Source organism: Mauremys reevesii, linkage group 2, assembly GCF_016161935.1.
Source record: "Mauremys reevesii isolate NIE-2019 linkage group 2, ASM1616193v1, whole genome shotgun sequence".
NCBI lineage: Eukaryota > Metazoa > Chordata > Testudines > Geoemydidae > Mauremys > Mauremys reevesii.
In genome coordinates, this window is record NC_052624.1 from 19752459 (window position 1) to 19776599 (window position 24141).

General features: G+C 47.4%; 1 protein-coding gene and 1 long non-coding RNA gene across 13 annotated transcripts in view; one reads left to right on the forward strand and one right to left on the reverse strand.

Moving 5' to 3' along the window:
* RNF32 (ring finger protein 32) overlaps nt 1-24141 on the forward strand; it is a 63170-nt gene that overhangs the window by 26877 nt on the left and 12152 nt on the right. For 10 of the 11 annotated variants that reach the window (XM_039527174.1, XM_039527177.1, XM_039527175.1 and 7 more), the window contains 3 exons: nt 3033-3065; nt 3557-3681; nt 3891-3999. In XM_039527174.1, coding sequence (XP_039383108.1) covers nt 3033-3065; nt 3557-3681; nt 3891-3999 — 267 coding nt within the window. The remainder of the gene's footprint in view (nt 1-3032; nt 3066-3556; nt 3682-3890; nt 4000-24141) is intronic. The other variant, XM_039527184.1, reaches the window with a different exon arrangement.
* On the reverse strand, nt 637-23389 carry LOC120399175. 2 transcript variants are annotated; one of them, XR_005595006.1, is made up of 3 exons: nt 23218-23389; nt 17055-17223; nt 637-1207 (listed from the first exon to the last, which is right to left on the reverse strand). It is a non-coding gene; the product is annotated as an uncharacterized LOC120399175 (long non-coding RNA). The 2 variants fall into 2 exon arrangements; XR_005595007.1 differs by lacking the exon at nt 23218-23389 and adding an exon at nt 19352-19672.

Sequence of the window (24141 nt, forward strand, 5' to 3'; positions counted from 1 at the left end):
ACTTATTTTTCTACAATTATTCATTTGCTGTATTTCCATTACTTTAGTTTATGTGAATTTAGTACTTGTGGAATGAACTGGATTGACAGAACTAAAGTTTAAAGACTATGCAAGTTTAAAGGCTATGCAAGAACAAATTCAACAAAGGTGATAGCAGTGAAAAAGTTCCTGCAGCACCCATTGTGTGACAACCCTTATCCAGAGAAAGCTTTCTGTTAGAGATCAGAAAACAGTTCAGTCTTCATCCAGGCCTCTCACACCTCTGCAGACTGTCGGTCAGGATACAATTTATGGTGATGGTTTTTTTGTTTTGGACCCATGTCCATAAAGAAGAGTACTGACATCAACTCATTTCATGAGACCCTTAACTACAAGATAGTGAATTTTGGTCAGTAGTGACCTGGGGTGGATTTGAACTAGTGACCTGGATGTGAAAATTCTATTTTGTTATCTTACAGCTTGGCTCTGCAAATACTTACACCAGGTGGAGTCCCACTGAAGTCAATAGAACTTCTGAAGTGTTTGCAGGGTCCAATTCTTAGATTGCAAACTGTTTGGGACAGAAATCATGTCTGCTTTGTGTGCTGTGCACTGTCGGTGCGCCACAAATAATTTTTATAAAGGTTGTTTTCACTGGTTCCCTTTTATTAAGAGAATGTCAATTACATTGCCTAATTGAAGGATCATTAGACCATGTTCTTGACTTTCTAGGTTGTGCAGGCTCCTGCTGCTCAGAGATCCTGGCGTTCCCAGATCCTGAATTATTCATACACATTAAGCTGTTGCATCCTGTACTCTTTAGTTCCCAGCTTTAGCTCTTCTCAAAGTCTCAACACAATTGAGGATTTCTTCTTCTCTTGGCTGGAGTAACTCTGCTGGGCATCATTGCATTCAACCCCCACCTCCATAAGGTACTGAGCAGCTTCAGCTCCCATTGACTTCAGTGGAAGTTGAAAACTACTCAGCATTTTACAACAGTACTTACTTGAGCATAGGGGGAATGTAGTCCAGGCAATTAGGTATTAAAGTAAAAAAAGTTGCACTGAAGCAGGTAGGCTGTGCGTGGCCTATTTCTTGCTCTTCTGTAAATTAAAGTGTTAGTCTCTGAAGGGCATCTTGTTAAGGCTGTTTATGTTGTCCACTGGTACCAGAAGAGGTAGAAGCCAATTATTGTTAGAAATCTTCTTGATGAACCTCAGTAACAGACCTGTCAGACAGGAAAGAGCAATAGCTTCAGATGAGGCCATTTTAACACAGTTTTGTAGCTAACAAATATCTGGTAGTCAGGAGAAAAAACCATATCCATATATGGATAATGGGGATTCTATTGAGCATGCTCAGTGAAATCCCTAGATGTCACTCAAATATCTGATTGCCTGTCCAACCATTATATGGCCAGATCTGAAGCTGCCCTGAAGAGATATGTGGTATAGGACATTCTTTTGCTGCTGAAAATATTACTCTAGGGGAAAAAAACTAATAGACCTCTATATCTAGTCCTGCAAAACTTCCATAGGCCTGTGCCCAATTGGGGTTTGAGCCAACCAAAAAGAGCCTAAGTGGCTAAGGCCTTAACCTTAGTTCATCATTATTGTACAGTAGTTATTGATTGAGCAATTTACTTTAAAAAAATCATGTCTTATTTTTCTTATTTTCTTGTGAGGCTAGTTTTAAAAAAATAGTCCGTTAGTTATTTTTGTCCACAGAGTGAAACTGGTGTGTCCCCAATACAAGTTGGTCATTTAGTCACAATTTCTGAGGGCATGTCTGCATTTTACCTTGATGGTTTTATACAATCAAATATGTGCAATGTAAGCATAATTGCTTTAAACATTGTATTAATATTCCCTCATGTATAATTTTAGAATTACTTAAACAAAAAGGACAAGTAACTAGCTAAAGATGAGTGCTGTTCTTTAGACAGATGTTAACGTAATTAGGAGGAGAAAACCATTATTCAAAGTTACTTGTAAGTTTCTTTCATTCTGCTTTTTGGGGTATTTTTCTGCTTTGTTTGTTGAACTGGGGTGGAGGCAGTGGGTGGGTTGAAGTTTCAGTTTTTGAGGTGAATTATTTATTTTTTCTCTTTTACCACATTGCTACCTATTTAAAAGAAAGTATAAAATTGCAAAAAGATAGGTGGGATGGCCTTGAAGAACAAGGCTGTTCTGCCAAACTCAGGCAGTCTGGCTACCCTTTAGGTCTAAGTTTTAACTAGAGATTGCAAAAGACAGCACTCATGAAAAGGTTACTTTAGATTTGGCACAAAAAAGGGAAATGTCTCTGGAATTCTTTTTGTCCTGCATGTTTCATTAAATGTCCTCCCTCAAGGGAAAAAAGCCACTGTATCTGAAAGCTTTTCCTTTAGCTGGCTGTTTAGCCATTAATCCTTTTGTGTTTGCCAGCTCAGTAATGCACAGTACTTATTCCAGTTTCACTCCTTCTCCAGTTTTTCCTTCCACTAAGGATCAACTGCCTTTTTTCTCTAATGCTGTACCTTTTGTCAGAATAGAGATCACTACCATTTGATAGGAGTTTGGGTCAGAAAAAGGTGAAGTTTGCATGAAGCTTGTGAGCACACTTTCTCTGAGAAGACTGTGTGTGCTGCATATCACTTACTGAAATTTAACTGTTTTCTGAGGAAAAAAGATCAGTTTTTATTTTAAATGTATTTTCTCTTGTCATTTGGCATTTTACGGCTCCTCCTCCCCTCCATTTGCCATGGGCTTTTCTATATGAAGCAGTTCAAAACTAATGAATGACCATTTTGTTTCTTTGAGCTGTATTTTATTTTTTTAGTTGCTTCCTACAGAAGTTTTTTATGCTGTTCATTTATATCTCTCTTTTTAGAATAAAAATTGCAAATATTTAAACTTCATTTTCAATAGAAGTCTTTCGCAATACTACCAACAAGCAGGATTGTTAACCTTCCTGCATTCAGATTTTTTCTTTTACTTCATGTATTTTTGGTGTTCAGCTTTTAAACTAGTTTAAACTTCAAGCTGTTCTTGTTTTTTTTCTGTGAACAATAGGTGCTGCTTTCATGTTCCCATGTATTTCACAAAGTGAGTAGACCCTGGTTTAACTATTAAAGCATCCAATACAGCATTCTTGTAATTTAAATATTCTAAATCTACTGTAAGCACAATTTCTGGTTTTGCAAGAAGGCATTTTGACTCAATATCATTTACTGTTAGAAACATAATTTACAGATATTATTATTCCTGTTTTACAATGTTACATTTTGCATACAAGGGAAACCCACATATGTTTGTATACTGATTACTAATTATGTACATCGAAGTGACAGAGAGCTTAATTCATAATATTTGACTCCATGTAAGTCTAAAAAGATGTATCATCCATTTGCTTATTTCCAGTAGTTTATTGATATAAATGTATATTCTTGTAAATATGCTATTTTGAATTTATGAAAGAGCAAAAAATGTTCACTTAGTGTAATCTAAAGTGAATCTGGTTTATTTATGAAGAAAAATTAACATTACATCTACAAATTATAAGTGACTACTTACATTTTAAAATGATATTTTTCTAGGCATGCCTGAAAGCTTTTGAAAAGTTTGCAGGTAAAAAGACCTGTCCTTTGTGTAGAAAGAAGCAATATCAGACCAGAGTAATACATGATGGGGCGCGTCTGTTTAAAATAAAGTGTATTACGAGGTAAGGATTACTTCCAATAGAGCTGCTGTTGCTGAACATTTATTTTGCCGTATTGCTCCAAGTTACATACTGAAAATTCAGCACTGGTGGATGTACTGTAAATATTTAAGTGTTTGAAAAATTTCAGATGGTTATGTTTCAGGTAATTATTTTATTCTCTTTAAATTTATGTTTGCATTTGTTGAACATCGACATTTTCTTTTCAACAGAATCCAAGCTTTCTGGAGAGGGTATATTGTTAGAAAATGGTATAAAAAATTGAGAAAAACAGTACCTCCGCAAGATAGCAAATTAAGAAAAAAATTCTTTGAAGCAAAGGTACGTTGCATTTGTTTCTTCAGTCTCAGTTCATGTTCTATTCTTTCCTAGCCTTCCATTAAATCAAACATTCTCAAAGCCTCAGTCAGTCCCTTTCTAGGGGCAAAGAGTGACAAACACTCTAATATAGCTTAGGGTGTATTTTACATAAGGCCTAACCCAGAGGTAGGCAAACTTTTTGTCCTGAGGGCCACATCTGTATGGAAAGTGTATGGCGGGCGAGGAATGCTCACAAAATTGGGGGTTGGGATGCGGAGGGGGTGAGGGCTCTGGCTGTGAGTCGGGCTCTGGGGTGGGGCCAGAAATGAGGAGTTCAGGGTGCGGGAGGGAGCCCCAAGCTGGGGCAGGGGGTTGAGGTGCAGGGGGTGGTGGTGATGGCTCCGGCTGGAGGTGCGAGCTCTGGGATGGGGCTGGGGAAGAGGGGTTAGGGGTATAGGAGGGTACTCTAGGCTGGGACTGAGGGGTTCAGAGGGCAGGAGTAGGATCAGGGCTGGGGCAGGGGGTTGGGGTGCAGGCTCCGGGTAGCCGTTACCTCAAGCAGTTCCTAGAAGCAGCGGCATGTCCCCCCCCCCCCCCGGCTCCTACGTGGAGGCGCGGCCAAGCGGATCTGCGCGCTGCCCTGTCCACAGGTGCTGCCCCTGCAGCTTCCATTGGCCGTGGTTCCCGGCCTATGGGAGCTTCAGGGGCGGCACTTGGGGTGGGGACAGCATGTGGAGCCTCCTGGCTGCCCCTACACATAGGAGCCGGAGGTGGGACATGCCACTGCTTCTGGGAGCCACGCGGAGCCATGGTGCACACAGAGCAGGGCATGCCCCGGACCTTGCTCCCCAGCAGGAGCTCTAGGGACGGATTAAAACATCTGAAGGGCCAGATGCGGCCCCCGGACCATAGTTTTCCCACCACTGGCCTAACCTGTGCTTACCCCAATAACAATATTTATTTTCTTTTTGTTTTGGATTTTTCTTTTCCTTTTTTCATAAATCCCAGGAATCTGTTTTTCCTGTAGAAGTACACATTAAGCAGATATGGTAGTAAAAGAAATGAATCATAGATTTCGTTGTTAGTCATTGGTCTTTCATAACTACTCCAAATTTGGATTGGGTGGTCCAATTCCAGAACACTCATACATCCTCCAAATCTAGCTCAGAAGTGAGAACATAATCACTTTGGGGCTCTCTCCCTATAGAACAAGTAGAAGAAATTAGGCCAGTTCTTCGAGTAGTGTCTCTATGGAGGCTCCACTTCCATGGTGTGCATGCTTCTTTGGTTGGAAATTTTTGGCATCAGTGTCCATTTGGAGTGTGCATACACCCTAGCTATCTTCGTACCTCATACCGAGAGTATATTGGACTGTGATGGACAAATTGCCCTCAGTTCCTTCTCAACTACCTTGCCCTGAGAAGGAGCATCCTCAGCATTCGCTTGCGATTTTACTTGTCAACTAGTTTTTTTTAGTCAGTTTTATTCTTTTGTGGTTTATACCTTTTATTGCTTTAGTTAGTTTAGCGTTCAGTTCATTTTTTTTTCCAGTTAGCCAAGGGCTTTTGACTCCTGCTATTCACACACGTTCTTCCCCCTAATCCCTCTTGACAGTAAGGGAAGTTCTCAGCGAAGCCTGTTTTTGTTGGGATATGCCTATGTCTCCAAGCTTCAAACCTTGCCTCATTTGCCAGGAGTCCTTCCCAGTTAGTGATGGCTATTCACACTGTATATGCCACCTTGGGGATATACACATGCCTGCTAATTAAGTTCTGAACAACTTTCAAAAGTTGCTCTAGAAGGGGGGGGAGAGAGAGAGAGAAAGAGAGAGAGAGAAAAACAAAATTCCATCTTCTAATAATGGAGCACTGCCTCTGCCCGGCTTCGGATCCTTGTAAAGTGGGCTCTAAGGGTATGTCTACACAGCAAAGAAAAACCTGCAGAGTGGGACGGGCTCTAAGGGTATGTCTACACAGCAAAGAAAAACCTGCAGAGTGGGACGGTCCTAAAGCTCAGCCTCCAGCCTGAGCCTGGAAGTCTACACAGCAATGAAACAGCTGCATGGCCCGAGCCCAAGTCAGATAGCATGGGCCACCCATGGGTTTTTCTTTGTAGTGTAGACATACCCTGAGTGACCTCAGTGCCCCATCATCCTCTGCAGCTCACTGACCCTCTCGAGCTTTGAGACATAAACCTGTTAGGGACACAGGGAAGACCTCATCTAGGAGATCCATGAAATCTCCTCAGAGAGAACACTGTTCTAAAAAGACCTGCTGCAGCAGAGACCCCGTACTCCTCAAAAGATTTTGACAGAGGCTTCAAGTGGTTCCGGTACCAAGACTTCTTCTTCGAGTGATTGCTCCTATGCATTCCAGTCAGGTGTGCGTGCCGCGCGTGCACAGCTCTTCGGAACTTTTTTACCCTAGCAACTCCAGCGGGCCGGCTGGCGCCCCCTGGAGTGGCGCCGCTATGGCGCCTGTTATATACCCCAGCCGGCCCGTCCGCTCCTCAGTTCCTTCTTACCGCCCGTGACGGCCAGTTGGAACTGTGGAGTGCTCTCTGTCCTCCACCACCCTAGCTCTCGCTACTCTTCTCTGTATATAGTTGTTTAGTACTTAGTGTTGATAGTTTTTGATAGTTAATTAGTTAGGTTTTAGGATAAGGTTAAGGGGGGTATCCCCTCCCTTTCCTCCCCCGGTGCGGGCTCATGCCCAAGGCACCGGGCTTTAAGCCCTGCGCATCTTGCCAGAGGCCTATGCCAATCGGGGACCCGCACGACGCCTGCCTCCGTTGCCTTGGAGAAGGTCACCGAGCAGATAAGTGTTCTATCTGTTCTGCCTTTAAGCCGCGAACTCGTAAGGAGCGGGACATTAGATTAAAACAGCTCCTAATGGAGGCGTTGCTCCAGCCCCTGGCACCGTCCACGTCGGCACCGAGATCTTCATCAGTGCAGAGCGCACCGGCGGCCCCGAGCCGCTCCGGCACCGCGGCTCCGCAGCCTCAGCCAGCGGCTCCGAAGACCCGGCACCGCTCGCTCTCGCCTTCTAAGAAGTGCAAGCTGGCGAAGGCGATTGCTAAGGCCCGCGCTGAGGACTCAGCAGCGAGGATGATTGCGCCACCTGCGGCCCCCGCGGTGGCCGTGCACAAGACGTGCACCGGGCCGTTGACTCCAACGCCGCAAGAGCCGTCGAGTCCGGCACCGCCACGCTCCCCGGTACCGACCGCGGTCGAGCCCCGGCTGCCATCTACGCCGGAGACATTCTCCTCGGCGCGCGAGCTTATACAGCTCATAGAGGCACCGAGCCTCCAGCCCCCGGCACCGCCGGTGCGGGCTGTCGTGTCGGCAGGAAAGCCGGCCATGATGATCCGGCCGCCCTCCCCAGACAGACGGCACGGACGACGCTCCCGGTCACCGTCCCGTCCTCGCGATCTCGGCACCGCTCGCCATCGCGGTACCGGTCGCCATCTCGACGCTGGTCGCAGTCCCGGTACCGCTCATCATCGCGGTACCGGTCGTACTCCCGGCGTCGCACCAGGTCCCGATCGCCGTCGCGTCGGCACCGACGGAAGTCTCCGTCCCGGCACCGCGACTCCCGCAGCCGCTCCCGGCACCGCAAGTCCGGATCCCGGTCGAGCTCCCGGCACCGGTTGAGCTCCCGGCACCGCGGCAGACGTTGGTCTCGGTCACCATCCCGGTACCGTGAAGACCGGCACCGATCCTCGGCACCGTCCGGGGCCGGACTACCTCAGTCGTCGGCGCAATCCATCAGCGCCTCGGCACCGCCATGGCCATCCCGCCCTGCGTCGGTCGTCTCCACGGCGGACAGCAATGGACACCTACCACCTACCCCACACGGTCAACCTCAGGGGGCTCAGCAGTGGGGATTCTGGGTGCCATGGGCCCAGTATGAGTCTCAGGGGGTGCCGTTGCCCCCAAGAACCCCTGCCTCCGAGCGCAGGGTACCAGAAGCGACTGTTAGCCGACCGCCCCCAACACCACCATGCGAGCCTGACCGCGAGAGGACCATGCAGCCCGACCCAGCCGACGAACAGTCTGCAGGTCCTTCGACGGAGGTCGCCGTCCAGGGCTTGTCCTCGTCGTTCTCACCGGACGAGGCGGTGGCCGGAGCTTCTACCAAGGAGCCTCCGCCAATAGATCTCAAGGCTCACCAAGACCTGCTCCGCCGCATGGCGACGGCCATGAATCTTCCCGTGGCGGAGGTTCAGGAGGACGAGGACCCTATCACAAATGTCGTCGGAGCGGAGGCTCCAGTGCGAGTGGCGTTACCGTTCGTACGGACAATACAAAAGAACGCCACTACGCTATGGCAGACACCGGCGTCCATTCCTCCTACGGCTCGTGGGGTCGAGCGCAAATATTCAGTCCCCCCCATGGGCTACGAGTATCTCTATACTCACCCAACCCCGGACTCGTTGGTCGTTCAGTCGGTCAACGACAGGGAGAGGCATGGTCAACCTGCCCCTGCGCCTAAGTCGAAGGACGCGCGGCGAATGGACCTGTTAGGCCGCAAGGTCTACTCGGCTGGCGGCCTGCAAATGCGCATCGCCAACCAGATGGTCCTCCTCGCCAGGTACGTCTATAACATTATGGCGTCCCTGGTGAAGTTTACGGAGCTCCTGCCAACAGCCTCCCGCCAGGAGTTCTCGGCGATGTTGGACGAGGGGAAGAAATCGTCCAGGTCCTCCATCACGGCCGCCCTCGACGCTGCGGACTCGGGAGCTCGAACCTTAGCCTCCGGCGTGACGATGCGCCGCATCTCCTGGCTGCAGTCCTCCACCCTGCCGCCGGAGGTGCATTATACGTTACAGGACCTGCCATTTGACACTCAGGGTCTCTTCTCTGCGAAAACTGATTCCCGGATTCAGACCCTGAAGGACGGTCGCATTGCCATCCGCACCCTCGGGATGCACACTCCGTCTCCACAGTGCAGGTCCTTCCGGCAGCAACCCCCCCGGTCCTTCCATCAACAACGCTACCGCCCGTACAATAGCAGGCGACCGGGCCCAAATCGCCGTCGTCCTTCCGGCAACAGGCGTAACCAGGGCCAGGCCTCTTCCAAGGCCCCTCAGGGGTCCAAGCAGGCCTTTTGATGGGACGCACGAGGACGGCCCATCACTCTCCCTACCGGATCCTACCCTTCTCTTCCGCAACCGCCTCTCCTATTTCTTTTCGGCGTGGTCCCAAATAACAACGGACAACTGGGTGCTTCAAACAGTCCAGTCGGGATACCGCCTTCAATTTGTTTCGTCCCCACCTTCCCACCCACCCTCCCTGTCCCTCTTCAGGGACTCCTCTCACGAGCAAGTCCTCTTACAAGAGGTCCAGACTCTGTTGAGCGTGGGTGCCATAGAAGCAGTGCCTCAAGACAGGCGGGGCAGGGGATTCTATTCCCGATATTTTTTCATCCCCAAAGCGAAAGGAGGGCTACGTCCTATCCTGGACCTTCGAGAGCTGAACAAATACCTGCTCAAGCCCAAGTTTCGCATGGTCACCCTGGGGACCATCATTCCCTCTCTGGATCCGGGAGACTGGTTTGCCGCCCTCGACATGAAGGACGCCTACTTCCATGTCGCGATCTATCCTCCTCATCGACGTTACCTCCGTTTTGTGGTCAACAACGCCCACTACCAGTTTAGCGTGTTACCATTCGGGCTCTCCACCGCACCGAGGGTGTTTACCAAATGCTTGGCAGTGGTTGCCGCAGCCCTCCGCTGTCGTCGGATACATGTCTACCCGTATCTCGACGACTGGCTGGTTCGCGGTCAGTCTCGACGGCTGGTAACGGGCCAGTTGACAGAAATCCTGTCCCTCTTCAGGCGACTCGGTCTTCTCATCAACGCCGAGAAGTCCACCTTGATTCCGTCGCAGCGGGTGGAGTTCATTGGAGCGGTCCTCGACTCCTCGTTGGCCCGCGCCTGCCTGCCGCGTTCTCGACACCAGACAATGGTCTCCATCATCCGGGACCTCGTCACCTTTCCGACCACGACGGTACGATCCTGCCTCTGCCTCCTGGGCCACATGGCATCGTGTACGTATGTCACCGCATACGCGCGGCTCCACCTCCGTCCGTTCCAGTCTTGGCTAGCGTCGGTGTACAGGCCGCATCGAGATCCCATCGACATGGTGGTCACGATTACCAAGCCGACCCTCGAGTCCCTCCGCTGGTGGCTCGACCCGGAGGTCGTGTGTGCGGGGGTCCCGTTCCACCCTCCTCATCCGTCCGCCACTCTGACCACGGATGCCTCAGCGCTCGGTTGGGGGGCTCACCTGGGCGACCTTCACACCCAAGGCCTTTGATCGCCCCAAGAGCTCGCTCTGCACATCAATATCCGCGAGCTGCGAGCGATCCGTTTGGCGTGTCACACCTTCCGCACCCGCCTGCAAGGCCGCTGCGTGACAGTGTTCACGGACAACACCACGGCAATGTTCTACGTGAACAAGCAGGGCGGAGCACGCTCCTCCCTCCTCTGCAAGGAAGCGCTGCTCCTGTGGGACTTCTGCGTGACCCACTCCATTCACCTGGAAGCGTCCTTTCTTCCGGGAGTGCAGAACACGCTGGCCGACCATCTCAGCAGGTCGTTCCTCTCCCACGAGTGGTCCCTCCGTCCCGATGTCGTGCACACAATCTTCCAGAGGTGGGGGTTTCCCCAAGTAGACCTATTCACCTCCAGGGAGAACAGGAAGTGCCACCTGTTTTGCTCATACCAGGGTCGCTCGCCAGGCTCCCTGTCGGACGCCTTTCTTTACCCCTGGACGGATCGCCTCCTCTACGCCTTCCCTCCGTTCCCGCTCGTGCACTGAGTGCTCCTGAAGCTTCGGAGGGACAGAGCCCACGTCATACTCGTAGCGCCGGCCTGGCCGAGGCAGCACTGGTACACCCTGCTGCTCGAGCTCTCCGTTCGGGATCCCATCCCCCTTCCGTTGTGGCCGGACCTCATCACCCAGGACTTCGGCAGACTCCGCCATCTGAACCTGCAGTCCCTCCATCTTACAGCTTGGTACCTGAGTGGTTGACCCACGCAGAGAGGGACTGTTCGGCGGCAGTACAGCAAGTCCTGCTAGAGAGCAGAAAGCCTTCCACTCGCTCCACCTATCTGGCGAAATGGAAGCGATTCGCACTCTGGTGTGATCAACGAGGCCTCAACCCATTTGTAGTCCCGTCCCTACCATCCTGGACTACCTCTGGTACCTTAAGGAGCAAGGTCTTGCGGTCTCCTCCTTGAGAGTTCACCTGGCAGCAGTGTCTGCCTTTCGTCCATCTGTGGAAGGTCGGTCCATCTTCTCCAACCAGATGGTTTCCCGCTTCCTTAAAGGCCTGGACCGCTTGTACCCGCCGGTGCGGCGTCCTGCCCTGACCTGGGATTTGAACCTCGTGCTAGCCAAGCTGATGGGTCCCCCCTTCGAACCCTTGGCCACGTGCTCCCTGCTCTACCTCTCCTGGAAGACAGCCTTCCTCGTCGCCATTACATCAGCGAGACGAGTCTCTGAGCTTCGTGCTCTAACGGTGGGTCCACCATACACCGTCTTCCACGGGGACAAGGTACAGCTTCGACCACATCCGGCCTTCCTCCCTAAGGTGGTGTCGGCCTTCCACCTCAACCAGGAGATCTTCCTCCCGGTCTTCTTCCCGAAGCCGCATGCCTCGCCTCGGGAGCAACAGCTTCACACCCTGGACGTCCGCAGGGCCCTTGCCTTTTACATCGAGCGGACGAAGCCTTTCCGGCGTTCGACCCAGCTGTTTGTGGCAGTTGCCGATCGCATGAAGGGTGAGCCGGTCTCCTCCCAGCGGATTTCTTCCTGGGTAACGGCATGTATTCGGACATGCTACGAGCTTGCTCGTGTGCCACCATGCCGTCTCACTTCTCACTCAACGAGAGCGCACGCCTCGTCGGCCGCCTTCCTGAGCCATGTTCCCATCCAGGACATCTGTCGAGCGGCCACCTGGTCTTCGGTCCACACCTTCGCCTCCCACTACGCGTTGGTGCAGCAGTCTCGAGACAACGCAGCCTTCGGCTCCGTGGTATTACACTCCGCCACGTCTCACTCCGACCCCACCGCCTAGGTAAGGCTTGGGAATCACCTGACTGGAATGCATAGGAGCAATCACTCGAAGAAGAAAAGACGGTTACTCACCGTAGTAACTGTTGTTCTTCGAGATGTGTTGCTCCTATCCATTCCAGACCCGCCCTCCTTCCCCACTGTCGGAGTAGCCGGCAAGAAGGAACTGAGGAGCGGCTGGGGTATATAACAGGCGCCATAGCGGCGCCACTCCAGGGGGCGCCAGCCGGCCCGCCGGAGTTGCTAGGGTAAAAAAGTTCCGAAGAGCCGTGCACGCACGGCGCGCACACCTGACTGGAATGGATAGGAGCAACACATCTCGAAGAACAACAGTTACTACGGTGAGTAACCGTCCTTTCCAGATTAAAGTCCACAAACTCATAAGTTGCAGGGTACCCATCACTTGGTACAAAGCCACAGCAGCATTGAAGCATGAGAAGAGTACTAGAAATAAGGACCCTGCACCTAAGAAGTTGGTACCGCCTGCACCTACTGCTGCATCAGTACCTCGATTGGCAATTCCACCGGTGTCGATGCCACCTTTGGTATCACAGCTTTCTCTACCTCTTCACTAGCTCTTCACACAAGCCCATGTGGTACCGCAGAAGTTCAGATTCTCCAGGGACCTGTTTTTGTCTCTGATGAGCCTGAGTCTCCTTTACTGAACTCAGACTCCTGGTAGCAAACCTGCATTATCTCTGGTACCTCAGGGATCACTGGTACCTCTTGGTTTCCCACACAGTCAAACAGGCAGGCCCTCACTGAACCATCATCTTCTCCACCATTACACTATATAGTTGAGAGCTCTTCAGACTCTCAAAGGTCAGTTCAGGACTCTCCTCCCTGTTTACCCAGACCTGACTCTCCTGAAATTATTCAGCCCAGGGACATTTCGCTGTTTCCATGACCGGGTGGTTCAACAACCTCCATGGTATGAGCAGTGCTAGATGCCTCCCCAGTTTTCTTTGGGGCCACCTCAATGGCCATACCGGGACCACTGAGCATTATAATCACCAGCAGTTTTCAAAGGCACCTATCATTCATGCGGAACACCAGAGACAGCATTCCCCACACTCATCCATTCCCCTTAGCAATCATTGTTGCAGAAAAATGTTTGAGGAGAAAGAAAGGAGGACTGATAAAGAGCATACTCTGCAAACAAACGTATCATCATCCTCTCCAGATGAAGCAGTTATGCCCCTATTGCCTGTGGCAGATGACTTCAAACAGTTCTGGACTTGATGAAGAAAGTGGCAAATACTTTCCAAATTCCATTAGAAAAAAATCCAAAAGACCGGCCTGTGAATAAAGTGCAGTTGAAGCCTACCAACATGATTTAGCAAACCCCTGACACTGCCCCCGACAGCTCCAGAGGGCAGATACAAAATGCTACTCAGTGTCATTATTTTCTCATTCCACCCCCAACATCCTAGGAGTGGATGCAGTTAATGAATGGAACAGACTGCACCATTCAAAAGCTGTACCCCACATGACATAGATCAGAAGTGTTTGATTCACTTGGTTGTAAGAGTTATTTGTCTGCCTCCCAGCAGTTTAGAATTGTGAATTGCCAGATGATACTTACAAAACAGTCACATCATCTTTGCCAAATTTAATTACGTTATTGAGCATTTCCCACAAGAACACAGGGAGCAATTTCAGGCTGTCACTGTGGAGGGACAGCTCCTGGTGAGGATGACTTTACAGGTGCCTGTTGACACAGCTGACAGCGCAGCTTGCTCCATCTCCACAGCCATGGTCATGTGCCATGCATCGTCACTGCAGTCCTCAGGCTTCCTGCGTAAGATCCAAAATGCTATAGAGAACCTTTCCTTCAATGGCCTCAAATTATTCAGTGAGCCCACAGATTAGTCCTTACATTCTTCTTTGAGCAGTGTCCCTGTGGGCATGTGCGCATTTGGATGTGTACATGCCCATGGGCACTCTTGATTGGAGACTTTCATTAGCAGTGTTTTTGGGTTATGCCTCCACCGTACACCTCCCTGTGCTCCTAGACCCACTGCCACTCCAGTTCCTTTTCAAGACTGTGACTTGAGAAGGAGCATTGCTGTGTCCATTAGCTAGCTATACAGCCTGCTACCTCTCTCACATCATCTTTTCTTTTGGTATTTTCTTCTATTTTTTGTTATTTAGCATGGTATGCACTTTGGGGGTTAGTTTCTCCCTTCCCTTCTTCATTTGCCCAATATGGATCTTTTTCCCCCCACCCTCTCAAGTCTTGGTCCACAGACTCAAGTGCAATTATGCCCAAGACCCCAGGCTTCAAACCCTGCCAGACATGCCACGGGTCTTTTCCCCTCAGCAATAGTCATTGAAGCTGCCTCCTCTGCCTGGGAGAGACTCATGTCCTCTCCAAATATGAGATCTGCTCAGGTTCAGAAGCAGGTTCAAAAAAACTCCTGTTGATGGAGCACTCTCTGAGACTCGTGGGATCCAGTTCATCCCCTGTGTCTTGGATCTAGCTGATCAGAGCCCCAGTGACTGGCTCTGCTGTGACAGTAAGCAAAAGACCCTGAGGGCCCTTCACAACCATCCAGACCCTCTAAGAAGAAGAGATACCATTCTCCAGAATGGGATAAGAGAAGTGGGAAAGTCATCTTCTTGGCCTAGGTCTCAGGAGATTTCATATCCTGATACGGGTAGCGCTGAGGCTCTCATCCCTTCCAGTTCCGAGATCATGGCACCAGCTAAGAAAACCATGCCACATACCAAGAAGATGTCAGGTAAACAACTTAGAACAGCATCAGCACTAGACTCGTTGTCTTTGGAATACAAGGACTCCAGAGCCAAGCTGAAATGGTCATTGGTACTGTCTTCTGTACCCAAACGTGAAGCTTTTGAAGAACTCCAGTTACTGTACAAGGTAAATAACCTCCTCTTCCTTGAAAGACTCTAGAATTACCCTTTGCTCCCTGGGTATATATACACACACTCCTGCAAAAAAAAAAGTTTCAGTAGGTCTCAAACAACTCAGAGGTCCTGTCCACCCCCATTTTCCACCTACCACATAGGACCTGAGCCACCTAAGAAGAGACCCAGACTACACAAATGGAAAGCCTTCACCATTACAACCCCACTGACACAGCAGGAATCATCTATGAAAAGCTCCTTTGGATGCCTTGGAACACTCTCGTGACTCTGATCTGATACTGCACTATTCTGCTTAGCTTATTCTCTCACCTATTACAGTTTGGCTCTCCCATTTCCACAATTCATGGGAGCAGATTTACCTACAGATAGGTATTCGAAGTTATAACATCAGGGTATTCCATCCACTTACACTCTATGCCCCCTCCCCCCAACATTCCCCTTCCCTATCCCTTTCAGGGACCAATCTCTTAAGTCTTTTGTGAGATAGGAGATTCTGTCTCTTCTCTGCTTAGAAGCCATTGAACAAGTTCCCACTGTACAAGGGAAGAGGATTTTAATCCAAATATTTTCTCATTCCCAAAAAGAAGGGCGAGTGGAGACAGATTTTTGATCTCAGGATGCTGAATACCTTCATCAAGATTCAGACATTTGAGATGATGATATTTGCAGCTATCATCCCACCCCTTGATCTGGGGGACTATTTCATAACCCTCAAACTTCAGAATGCATATCTGCATGTTATGATACACTCTTCTCACAAGAAGTTTGTAGACTTTCTAGTGGGCTAGGACTACCATCAATCTTACCACCTAAGGGTATTCTCAAAGCTATGGCAGTCATTGCTATGCAGCTTCATCAATGGAAAGTAAACAATTTTCCATATCTTGACAATTGGCTCCTAAAGGAGCCTTGTTACACTGCAGTTCAAACTTCAGTAAACAAGGCCACCTCTGTTCACAAGGCTCGGTCTTCAATTCAGCATCACAAAGGCCTTCCTTCTACCTGTACAGTGGATAGAGTTCACAGGAGCCATTCTCAATGCTACAACATCCAGAGTCTGTCTACCAAGGGACAGATTCCTCAGCTTGACAACTCACTGCACAATTTCAACTAAGTCTTTAGGTCACAGTGAGATCTTGCCTCCAGCTTCTTGGGCATATGACAGTGTTGAACCTTCATCATCTTACATGCCCGTTTGCACCTGCACTCCTTCCAAACTTGGGTCAGGTGAGTCTGTACTCCTGACAGGAACAGTCTGAACAAGTTGCTCTCTGTCCCTTGTCACAGGTTAGTCTCCCTCGACTGGTGGAAGAATGTGGACACGGTGTGTTCAGGGGTTCCTTTCAACCATCCCTCTCCCACCTATACAGTAGTTTCTGATGCATCTATCCTTGGATGGGGAGCTCACCTACAGGATCATACTGCACAGGGTGGGTGCACTGCCCAAAAGTCCACCCTTCATGTCAGTAACCCAGAATTTAGGGACATAAGGTATGCCTGCCAGCACTTCTTTCCCAAGATAGAAGGTCAATCCATTCACATCAGTGGTCCCCAACCTTTCGGGGTGGCGGGCGCCGGACAACCAGGTGCCGAAATGCCGCCGAGGAGCACGGCCGCTGGACAAGCAGCCGCCGAAATGCTGCCGAGAAGCAGCGTCATCAAAAAGCGTCGCCGCCGAGCAGCAGTGGCATTTCGGCGGCGACGCTTCTTGACGTCGCTGCTTCTTGGCGACTGCTTGTCCGCGGCCGCGCTCCTCGGCACTCCCTTGTCAGTAGGCGGCCGCACGTAAATGCCCCGGCGGGTGCCATGGCACCCGCGGGCACCGCGGCACCCGCGGGCACCACATTGGGGACCACTGATTCACATAATGATAGACAACAGGACCAGGATGTACAGTATAAATTTATTGTGGAGGGGGGCAAGATTTCCCTCCCTCTGTTCAAATGCCATGATGATATGGAATTGGTGCATAGCTTGCCACGTCCTTCTCTCAGCAGTCTATCTGCCTGGCTTTCAAAACATCATAGCCAATGTCCTCTGCAGACATTTCAGTCAGGATTGCAAGTTAGAAGTCAACAAATCCACACACAGACAGATTACTCACCTGGGAATTTCCAGTGATAGATCTCTTCACCACCATTGTTAGCTGGAGCTGCGTGAACTTCTGCTCGAGGGGAGGTCTGGGTCATCATTCCTTGTGAGATGCCTTTCTCCTCTTGTGGTCAAAGTATCTTCTATATGCCTTTTTTCCAGTGCCGCTAATCCTCATGGTCCTGAACAAAAGCCAAACAAGACTGAGCTACAGTCATCTTGATTGCACCAAATTGTCCGATTCCCTTACATTTTCCAGCTCTTTTCTTGGCTGGTCATCAAGCCTACCATTGACCCCTCCCCTGAACGTTCTCTCGCAGGACTTTAGGAGTGTTCTTAACCCCAACCTTAAAACTTTATGACTCAAAGCCTGATAGCTGGATGGCTGTCAGAGACACAGCTCTCCTGTTCTAGGGAGATTCAGGAGGTCCTGCTTAACAGTAGAATGGAGTCCACAGAAAAACTTACCATCAGAAATGAAAAATATTTGAGCACTGCTGTACTCACTGACACCTATGTCCTGCTGATTCTCCCATTTTGAAAGTTTTAGAATACCTTTTCACCTTGAAGGAGGTCTTTCATTAAGCTGCATTAAAGTTGATCTGGCAGCTATCTCTGGGGATTCCAGAGAAGATGGATCTAGACTGTTCTGAGTGGTAGCAGATGACAGAACAAGGTGTAATGGTCTCAAGTTGCAATGGGGGAGGTTTAGGTTGGATATTAGGAAAAACTTTTTCACTAGGAAGGTGGTGAAGCACTGGAATGGGTTACCTAGGGAGGTGGTGGAATCTCCTTCCTTAGAGGTTTTTAAGGTCAGACTTGACAAAGCCCTGGCTGGGATGATTTAGTTGGGGATTGGTCCTGCTTTGAGCAGGGGGTTGGACTAGATGACCTCCTGAGGTCCCTTCCAACCCTGATATTCTATGATCTCAGCTGTGGAAGGTTTCTTGGCATTTACTCACCCTGCAATTTCTAGATTTATCAAAGCGTTATCAAACCTTTTTCCACCTTCCATATCTTAGATGTTAGGAGGGCACTGGCATACTATTTGTACAGACCAGATCCTTCTAAGCTTCTATGACAGTATTTGTATCTCTTGCAGATAGAGCTAAAGGAACACCAGTGTAACCCAGAGACATTCTAAATGGGTTTCCACCTGCATCGTCTCCTTCTGTAAAGCTGCTAACTTACCATAACACATTTGATTAGGTCTCAGTGCACATCCATTGCTCTGCTAAAAGATGTGGAACAAGGCAGAGTTGCTACATGGGCTTCAGTCTACACTTTCTTCAGATACTATGCCCTACTTAACACTTCTCAGTCAGATGCTGTCTTTGGTTCTGCAGACAGTTCTAGATCAAGTTGCCAAGCTCTCACCTCCTTCAGAAGGCACTGCTAGGAAGTCAACTCAAGTGAAGCACCCATAGGGACACCCATTGAAGAAAGAGAAGTTACTTATCCTGTACAGTAATTGGAGTTTTCAAGATGTGGGTTCCTATGGGTGTTCCACCACCCACCCTCCTTGCCTCCTGCTTTGGAGTGTTGTCTCTATGGGACTTTGTGGTAAAGAAGTTAATTAAGGACAGTTTATCCATTGCAATCCTATATACCCTCCGTACAGAGCATAAGGATAGGTACATGTGCAGACTGAGTGAACACTGCTGCCAAAAATTTCTGATTGAAGTAACATGGGGTGTGTGTGCACCTCAAGGGGAGCTCCAATAGGGGGACACAACTCTAAGAACTCCAGATACTGTATAGGGCAATTAACCTCTGTCTTGGGAGCTAGGACACTGGAGTGAATCTGGCTCATTGGAAGTAGCCAACTAAAAAGAGCCTGGGGAGTTTCCACTGTCAGCCCTTCCCAGTTTCCCTCTTCCCTTGTCGCAAGCGACAGGCAGCTCAGCCCAACTCTTCAGATTAGTCAGTGATAAATACCCATCTGACACCTCCCCAACAGCCACCAAACCCACCTCCCATAAAGCCACAATCCCCTATAAGCTGCCAAGCACCTCTGAGTAACAAGGACCTCAATCTGCCTCATGCTCCCTTCCCCCCTCCAACCCCCGGCATCTTAACTACACACAGAAACCAATGTAGTCAAACTGGTGCAAACCCCTGTGTAGACACTCATATCTGGTGCAAACTAAATCGATATGTCAGGTTTAAACCAACATCCACATCCTGTTGTACCAGTTTAACTAAACTGATTTAAAAGCCCACACTTTTAGCTAAATGGGTAGAAGTGTGTGTGCAGTCCAGGTTTGACTGTTGCTGTGTCTTTTCCCTAGCACAGTTTGTTATACTTACTTGTTGCATCTCATTAGTGTGTAAGCTCTTTGGGGCAGGGACTACATCTTCCTGTGTGTTTTGTACAGCCATTAGCATAGTGGAGCATCAGTCATGGTTGGAGCTTTTGGGTCCTACTGCAACAAAAATACTTCTCAGCCTTAAAAATCTGACAATTTAATATTTACTGCAGGCCTTTGTAACTGTTACAAAACCTGCAGGACGGAAGTAAAGAGAACTAGCTATACTTTCTAAAGAGACCTTAAGGTCTCATTTAAATTTAGTTTGGGAGAAATGGAAGGTTTGGTAGATAGAGACTGTCCTCTTCAGATACTAGGTGAGGGGGAGCCATGTAAATACCTCGATAGATTTTCTATACCCCAGAATATTAACTTGTCTCCTTTCTAATAAGCGTCTCACAGTCCCTATCCCCAAAATGCCACAGTTTTGGAGGCGAAGTCCCAGGGTGCTGAACTTTTAAATATGCCATCTCACATGTCTGCTAAGAGGCTTAGAGTTTATTTAATTCTTTGCAGATTGATTTTTCCCTAAGAAATTTGCACTGTCACCTATGGTCGAGGCCAAAAGTGTAGGGATTCAAGAGTATTGGATACTTTACAAGGACACCAAGAACATCCACAGTCCTCATTATTAATAAACATTTTGGAAGGAATACTAACTTCAAGCTTTGAGTCTTACACCAATTATTAGAGGCTAGGATGAGCCCTAATGTGAGGGAAGGGGCAGGGGAGAAGGCAGCTTTTTCCACATCTACCTACTGCATCCAATACTGAAGCACCCAATACTGGCTACTGTCAGAGGCTGGATACTGAACTAGATGGACTTTGGGTCTGATCCAATATGGCAATTCCTATGCATTCCCCAATATACAAATCAGTACATCAGATGCAAGTATAACGATCATGATACTACCTAAACCTGACACTACAAGAGGCCAACCTGCTGCACCTCATCTCTTCTCCCTCTTTCCTGCTTTGGTTTTTGAATCAGTTCTCGCTGGTGATTTGGAATCACCTTTGTTATTTTAAATGCCACTTAAAGAAACTTGACACAATAAGGAAGGCATCAGAATTATGACAGGAAACAAGGGCAGTAGCACTCTCGAGAAGCATGTGTGTCATAACACTGATTAATGTTTAAACAAAATAGTTTCTATCCAGCCTTTTAATTTCAAACCCATTTAAAAAAAGCAAAATGGGAAATGTGTAATACTTGAACACTGGGGCTTTATACTGCTAATTTCACTGCTGCTGTTTAGCAGCATGATGCTGTTGAAAGATTCAGAATTGGCAGCTTCAATTACAAATATTTTCAAGGCTAGCTCACAGGTTTAGGCAATGATTCTCCACACAGGGCACTTCATGAACCTGCACTGAACAGTATGGCGGCAACTTTTCTTCTTTCTGTTCAGACACACGTGGATAACACACACTGATTTGGATTGCCCAGGTCTGAATGTGTTTAGAAAATATAAATCACCATCAAGGGATGCACACTCAGTTTTCTTAGTTCTCTTCTCTGGCTTTCAAATGAGAATTGGTTTACTCCACTTTCAGCTTTCATACCTTTGTTTAGTGTCAGTTTGTTAATAAAACACTTGGGTAATATAGCAATCCATTTCCAGATGGAAAAAAGCTTTTCTAAAATGCATTTCTCCTCTCAAACTTGTGTCATGTTCTTCAAATGTCACTCGCCGGCTGGTAACAGAACTGAACAGTGGTACAATTAAGAGATTGGGGGTTAGCAAGTAGATTTTATAAAAATATAGACCTACTTCCTTTGGCAAGCCCACAAAGGTCAAAGGTCTAGTTTTGCAGTCTTAAACAATTGCCATAGAATTAGAATGTAGGCCTGAAATATCTTTGTTAAGAAGAGGGTATTTTATTTGTCTGATGGAGATACAGTAGCCCTTATTATACTAACCCATTAAAGTTCTTACTAATTTAGATCAAAGGGAATATGAAAGGTCACTGAAACCAAGCTATGCAACTTTTTAGCATCAGTGTGTACAGAAAACAAAGTGTTGCCTAGAATGCCGTGTGTTCGGTGGTGAATTTCTTTGATCCTTATCTATAAAGTCTGCTTGCATAAGTCATTTAATTGAGGTATGATCTTTTATTGCTGCAATTAAATCTTTTCAAATGCATTTCATTGTCTCCAGTTTAAGTAAAAGTCCTGACCATTGTTTGGGAAGCTAGGTAAGTCATTTGTAAATCTGTGTGGTTGACTTTAGTTTCCTCTTCCCCCCTCCACATGATTTCTCCCAACAATTTTAATTTAAATCTCACCAAACAGTATAATGGTCCTGGAGTTTGCTTAGTCATTTGACTTCCTTTATCACATGGTGATGGCAAACATTCTGTTGCTAACTTGAAGTGGCTCCAAGCAGCAAGACTAGGAGGATATTAAACCAGTAAAAGCTTATCAACTGATTTCTTGATATGCTGTAAACTCCAGCCTTTTCATTTTCCTTTTGAGGGTTGCCTTAAGTCAACACATTAGTAAACAATTTACTGACATTAAGATGGATCACTTAAGAAGGCTTCTCTGTACAGAGTTCACTAAGGTGCTTTTGTTTGCATCATTTCATTTAATCTTAGAGTTGGTGTGTTGCCTTGCAAATGATTGATGTCACTTTGCATATTGATATAAAGTATTTAGAACTCCTAGTTTGTCACACCATTCAAGCTGAAATATTTCCCTAATGACCCTATAATGAAATCACAAAAATATACAGATTAATTACTCAAGGATCCTTTCAGACATAAGTTGTTTTGATGTACTGAGTAGCACTTTTACCTATTAATCCGTTTCAAATGTTTGAAAAGCAAAATGATCTAATAACTTTTGCGTTGACACAGATCAGGATTTAGCATCAGTAACTGTGAACATAATGCCTAGTATATTAACACTACCAATTCCATATTCTGTAAAGGGTGCTTATCCCTTCCTATATAGACTTTAGATATTTATAGGCCTTTTAGCAGAAACCCCCATTTTTAAGAGTTAGCTACATTTCCGTCTTCCAGTCCCTGATTCCACTTCCTGAGTGATGGCTTGGGCTGGGGTCCTTCTGCAGAAAATCCATTGGAAACCTTAAAGCAGGTAGCATCCATGCAGGGGAACTTGCTGAATCAGTCATAAGAAAAAAAAATTCTCCTCCAATTCTTCTATGGCTTTGGCTCAGGGAGGCCTGATGAGAGGACCCAACATCCTTTGGCTGAGTAGGGCAAGGAGAACACAGGTGTGATTTTGAGGAGCGAATGGGAGACCTCTTACAGCTGAGGCTAACAGAGGGAAAGAGGAACAAACAGCACAGCCATCGTCAGACAAGCTCATGTACTGCTTCTCACGTCGAGTTACATGGGCTTTGTGGAAAAAACTTTTGACCCACAGAGCAGCACCCTGCTGGGATTTCTGGAAGAAGCGGGCTCCTCCCCTGCCTCTAGCTCACAGCAGCAGTATGTGCTCTCTTTACTGTCTGCTCTTCCCCAGCAGCAGCATGCCTTTATCACATGCTCCAGTCATAGTGTGGGCTAAGGAAAGATAGAAGGAGTAGAAACTGACACTGAGGTTATACATTATCATCATTATACATTATAAGGTTCCATATATTGTGTCACTTAGCTCATGTGCTCATCACAGAAACAGAGGATGAAGCAAAGCAGCTTTAAACTAGCGATGCTCAATTAGATCTACCTATGGGCCGATTTGAGAGTTTTATAACAAGAGGCAGGTCATTTGTGCAGAAGGCTGTCAAAAAAATCAAACAAAAAAACTTCAGCTGCCAAAAAATAAATCTTTGATTACAACGTAAGTATTAGTGTTTCTATCTTTTAACAAAGTTTATGAATCAATATTATTACCTGTGTTTGTGGTAATCTCTAATGGGAGAGGTGACATCAATGATCTCTGGCAAGCTCTGTGAAGAGTGGTTTGTAGGAGGTCAGGGCAAGGCACATGCATGGGGGAAGATGCGCATATGTCAGGCAATTGCAGTGTTGGTTTTTTAGAATGTTCATGGTAGAAAACCCAGATTCACAGATGTACGTTGATCCGAACATCGTTAAAAGATAGATAGCTTGATTCTGGCTATTCTGAAACTGGTCAGCATATTTAGTCCAAAAATCACAAAGTCCCACTTCTCTGAATTTTGCCTTCAAGTTGTCTGAGCTGTGGAGCTTGAAAGGCACCTTCATCAATTGAATCAAGAACGTTCTTTGCTTCAGAAGGGCACGGTCCATCGGCAGAGGCAACAAATGGATCACGAACAAATAAAAGCAAATCCTTTAGAATTTTAAAATTCTCAAATTGCATTTTAAAATTTTTGATTAAATTTTTTAGAAATTCAAGCAACATCTTTCCTGTTAAGTCTGTCCAAAAGATTTCAAAATTCCTCTGAAAGGCACACACTTTTTCAAACAGATTCCCGATGCTGCTTGCATGGCCTTGGAGCTGCAAGTTGAGGAAATTCAAGTGACTAGTAATATTGCACGGATAAGCTACCTGTGACATAGAGGGGACATCATTCATAAATTCCAGGAACTCACAAGCCTTGTTGGTCTTGTAGTTTGAAAGAAAGTCTATTATTTCTTTTTGAAGCGCACAAAACTTCTTTAACACCTGCCCCCGACTTAACCAGCGAACGTCGTCGTGCTGCAACTGGTCACTGTATTCGGCTGGAATGTCTTGTAAAAGAGCTTTAAAAAGACAATGTTGCAAGCTAGAAGTTGAGCGTGTGTAGTTCACTAATCTCATCACCATACCCACTGGTTTTTTTTCAAGTCCCC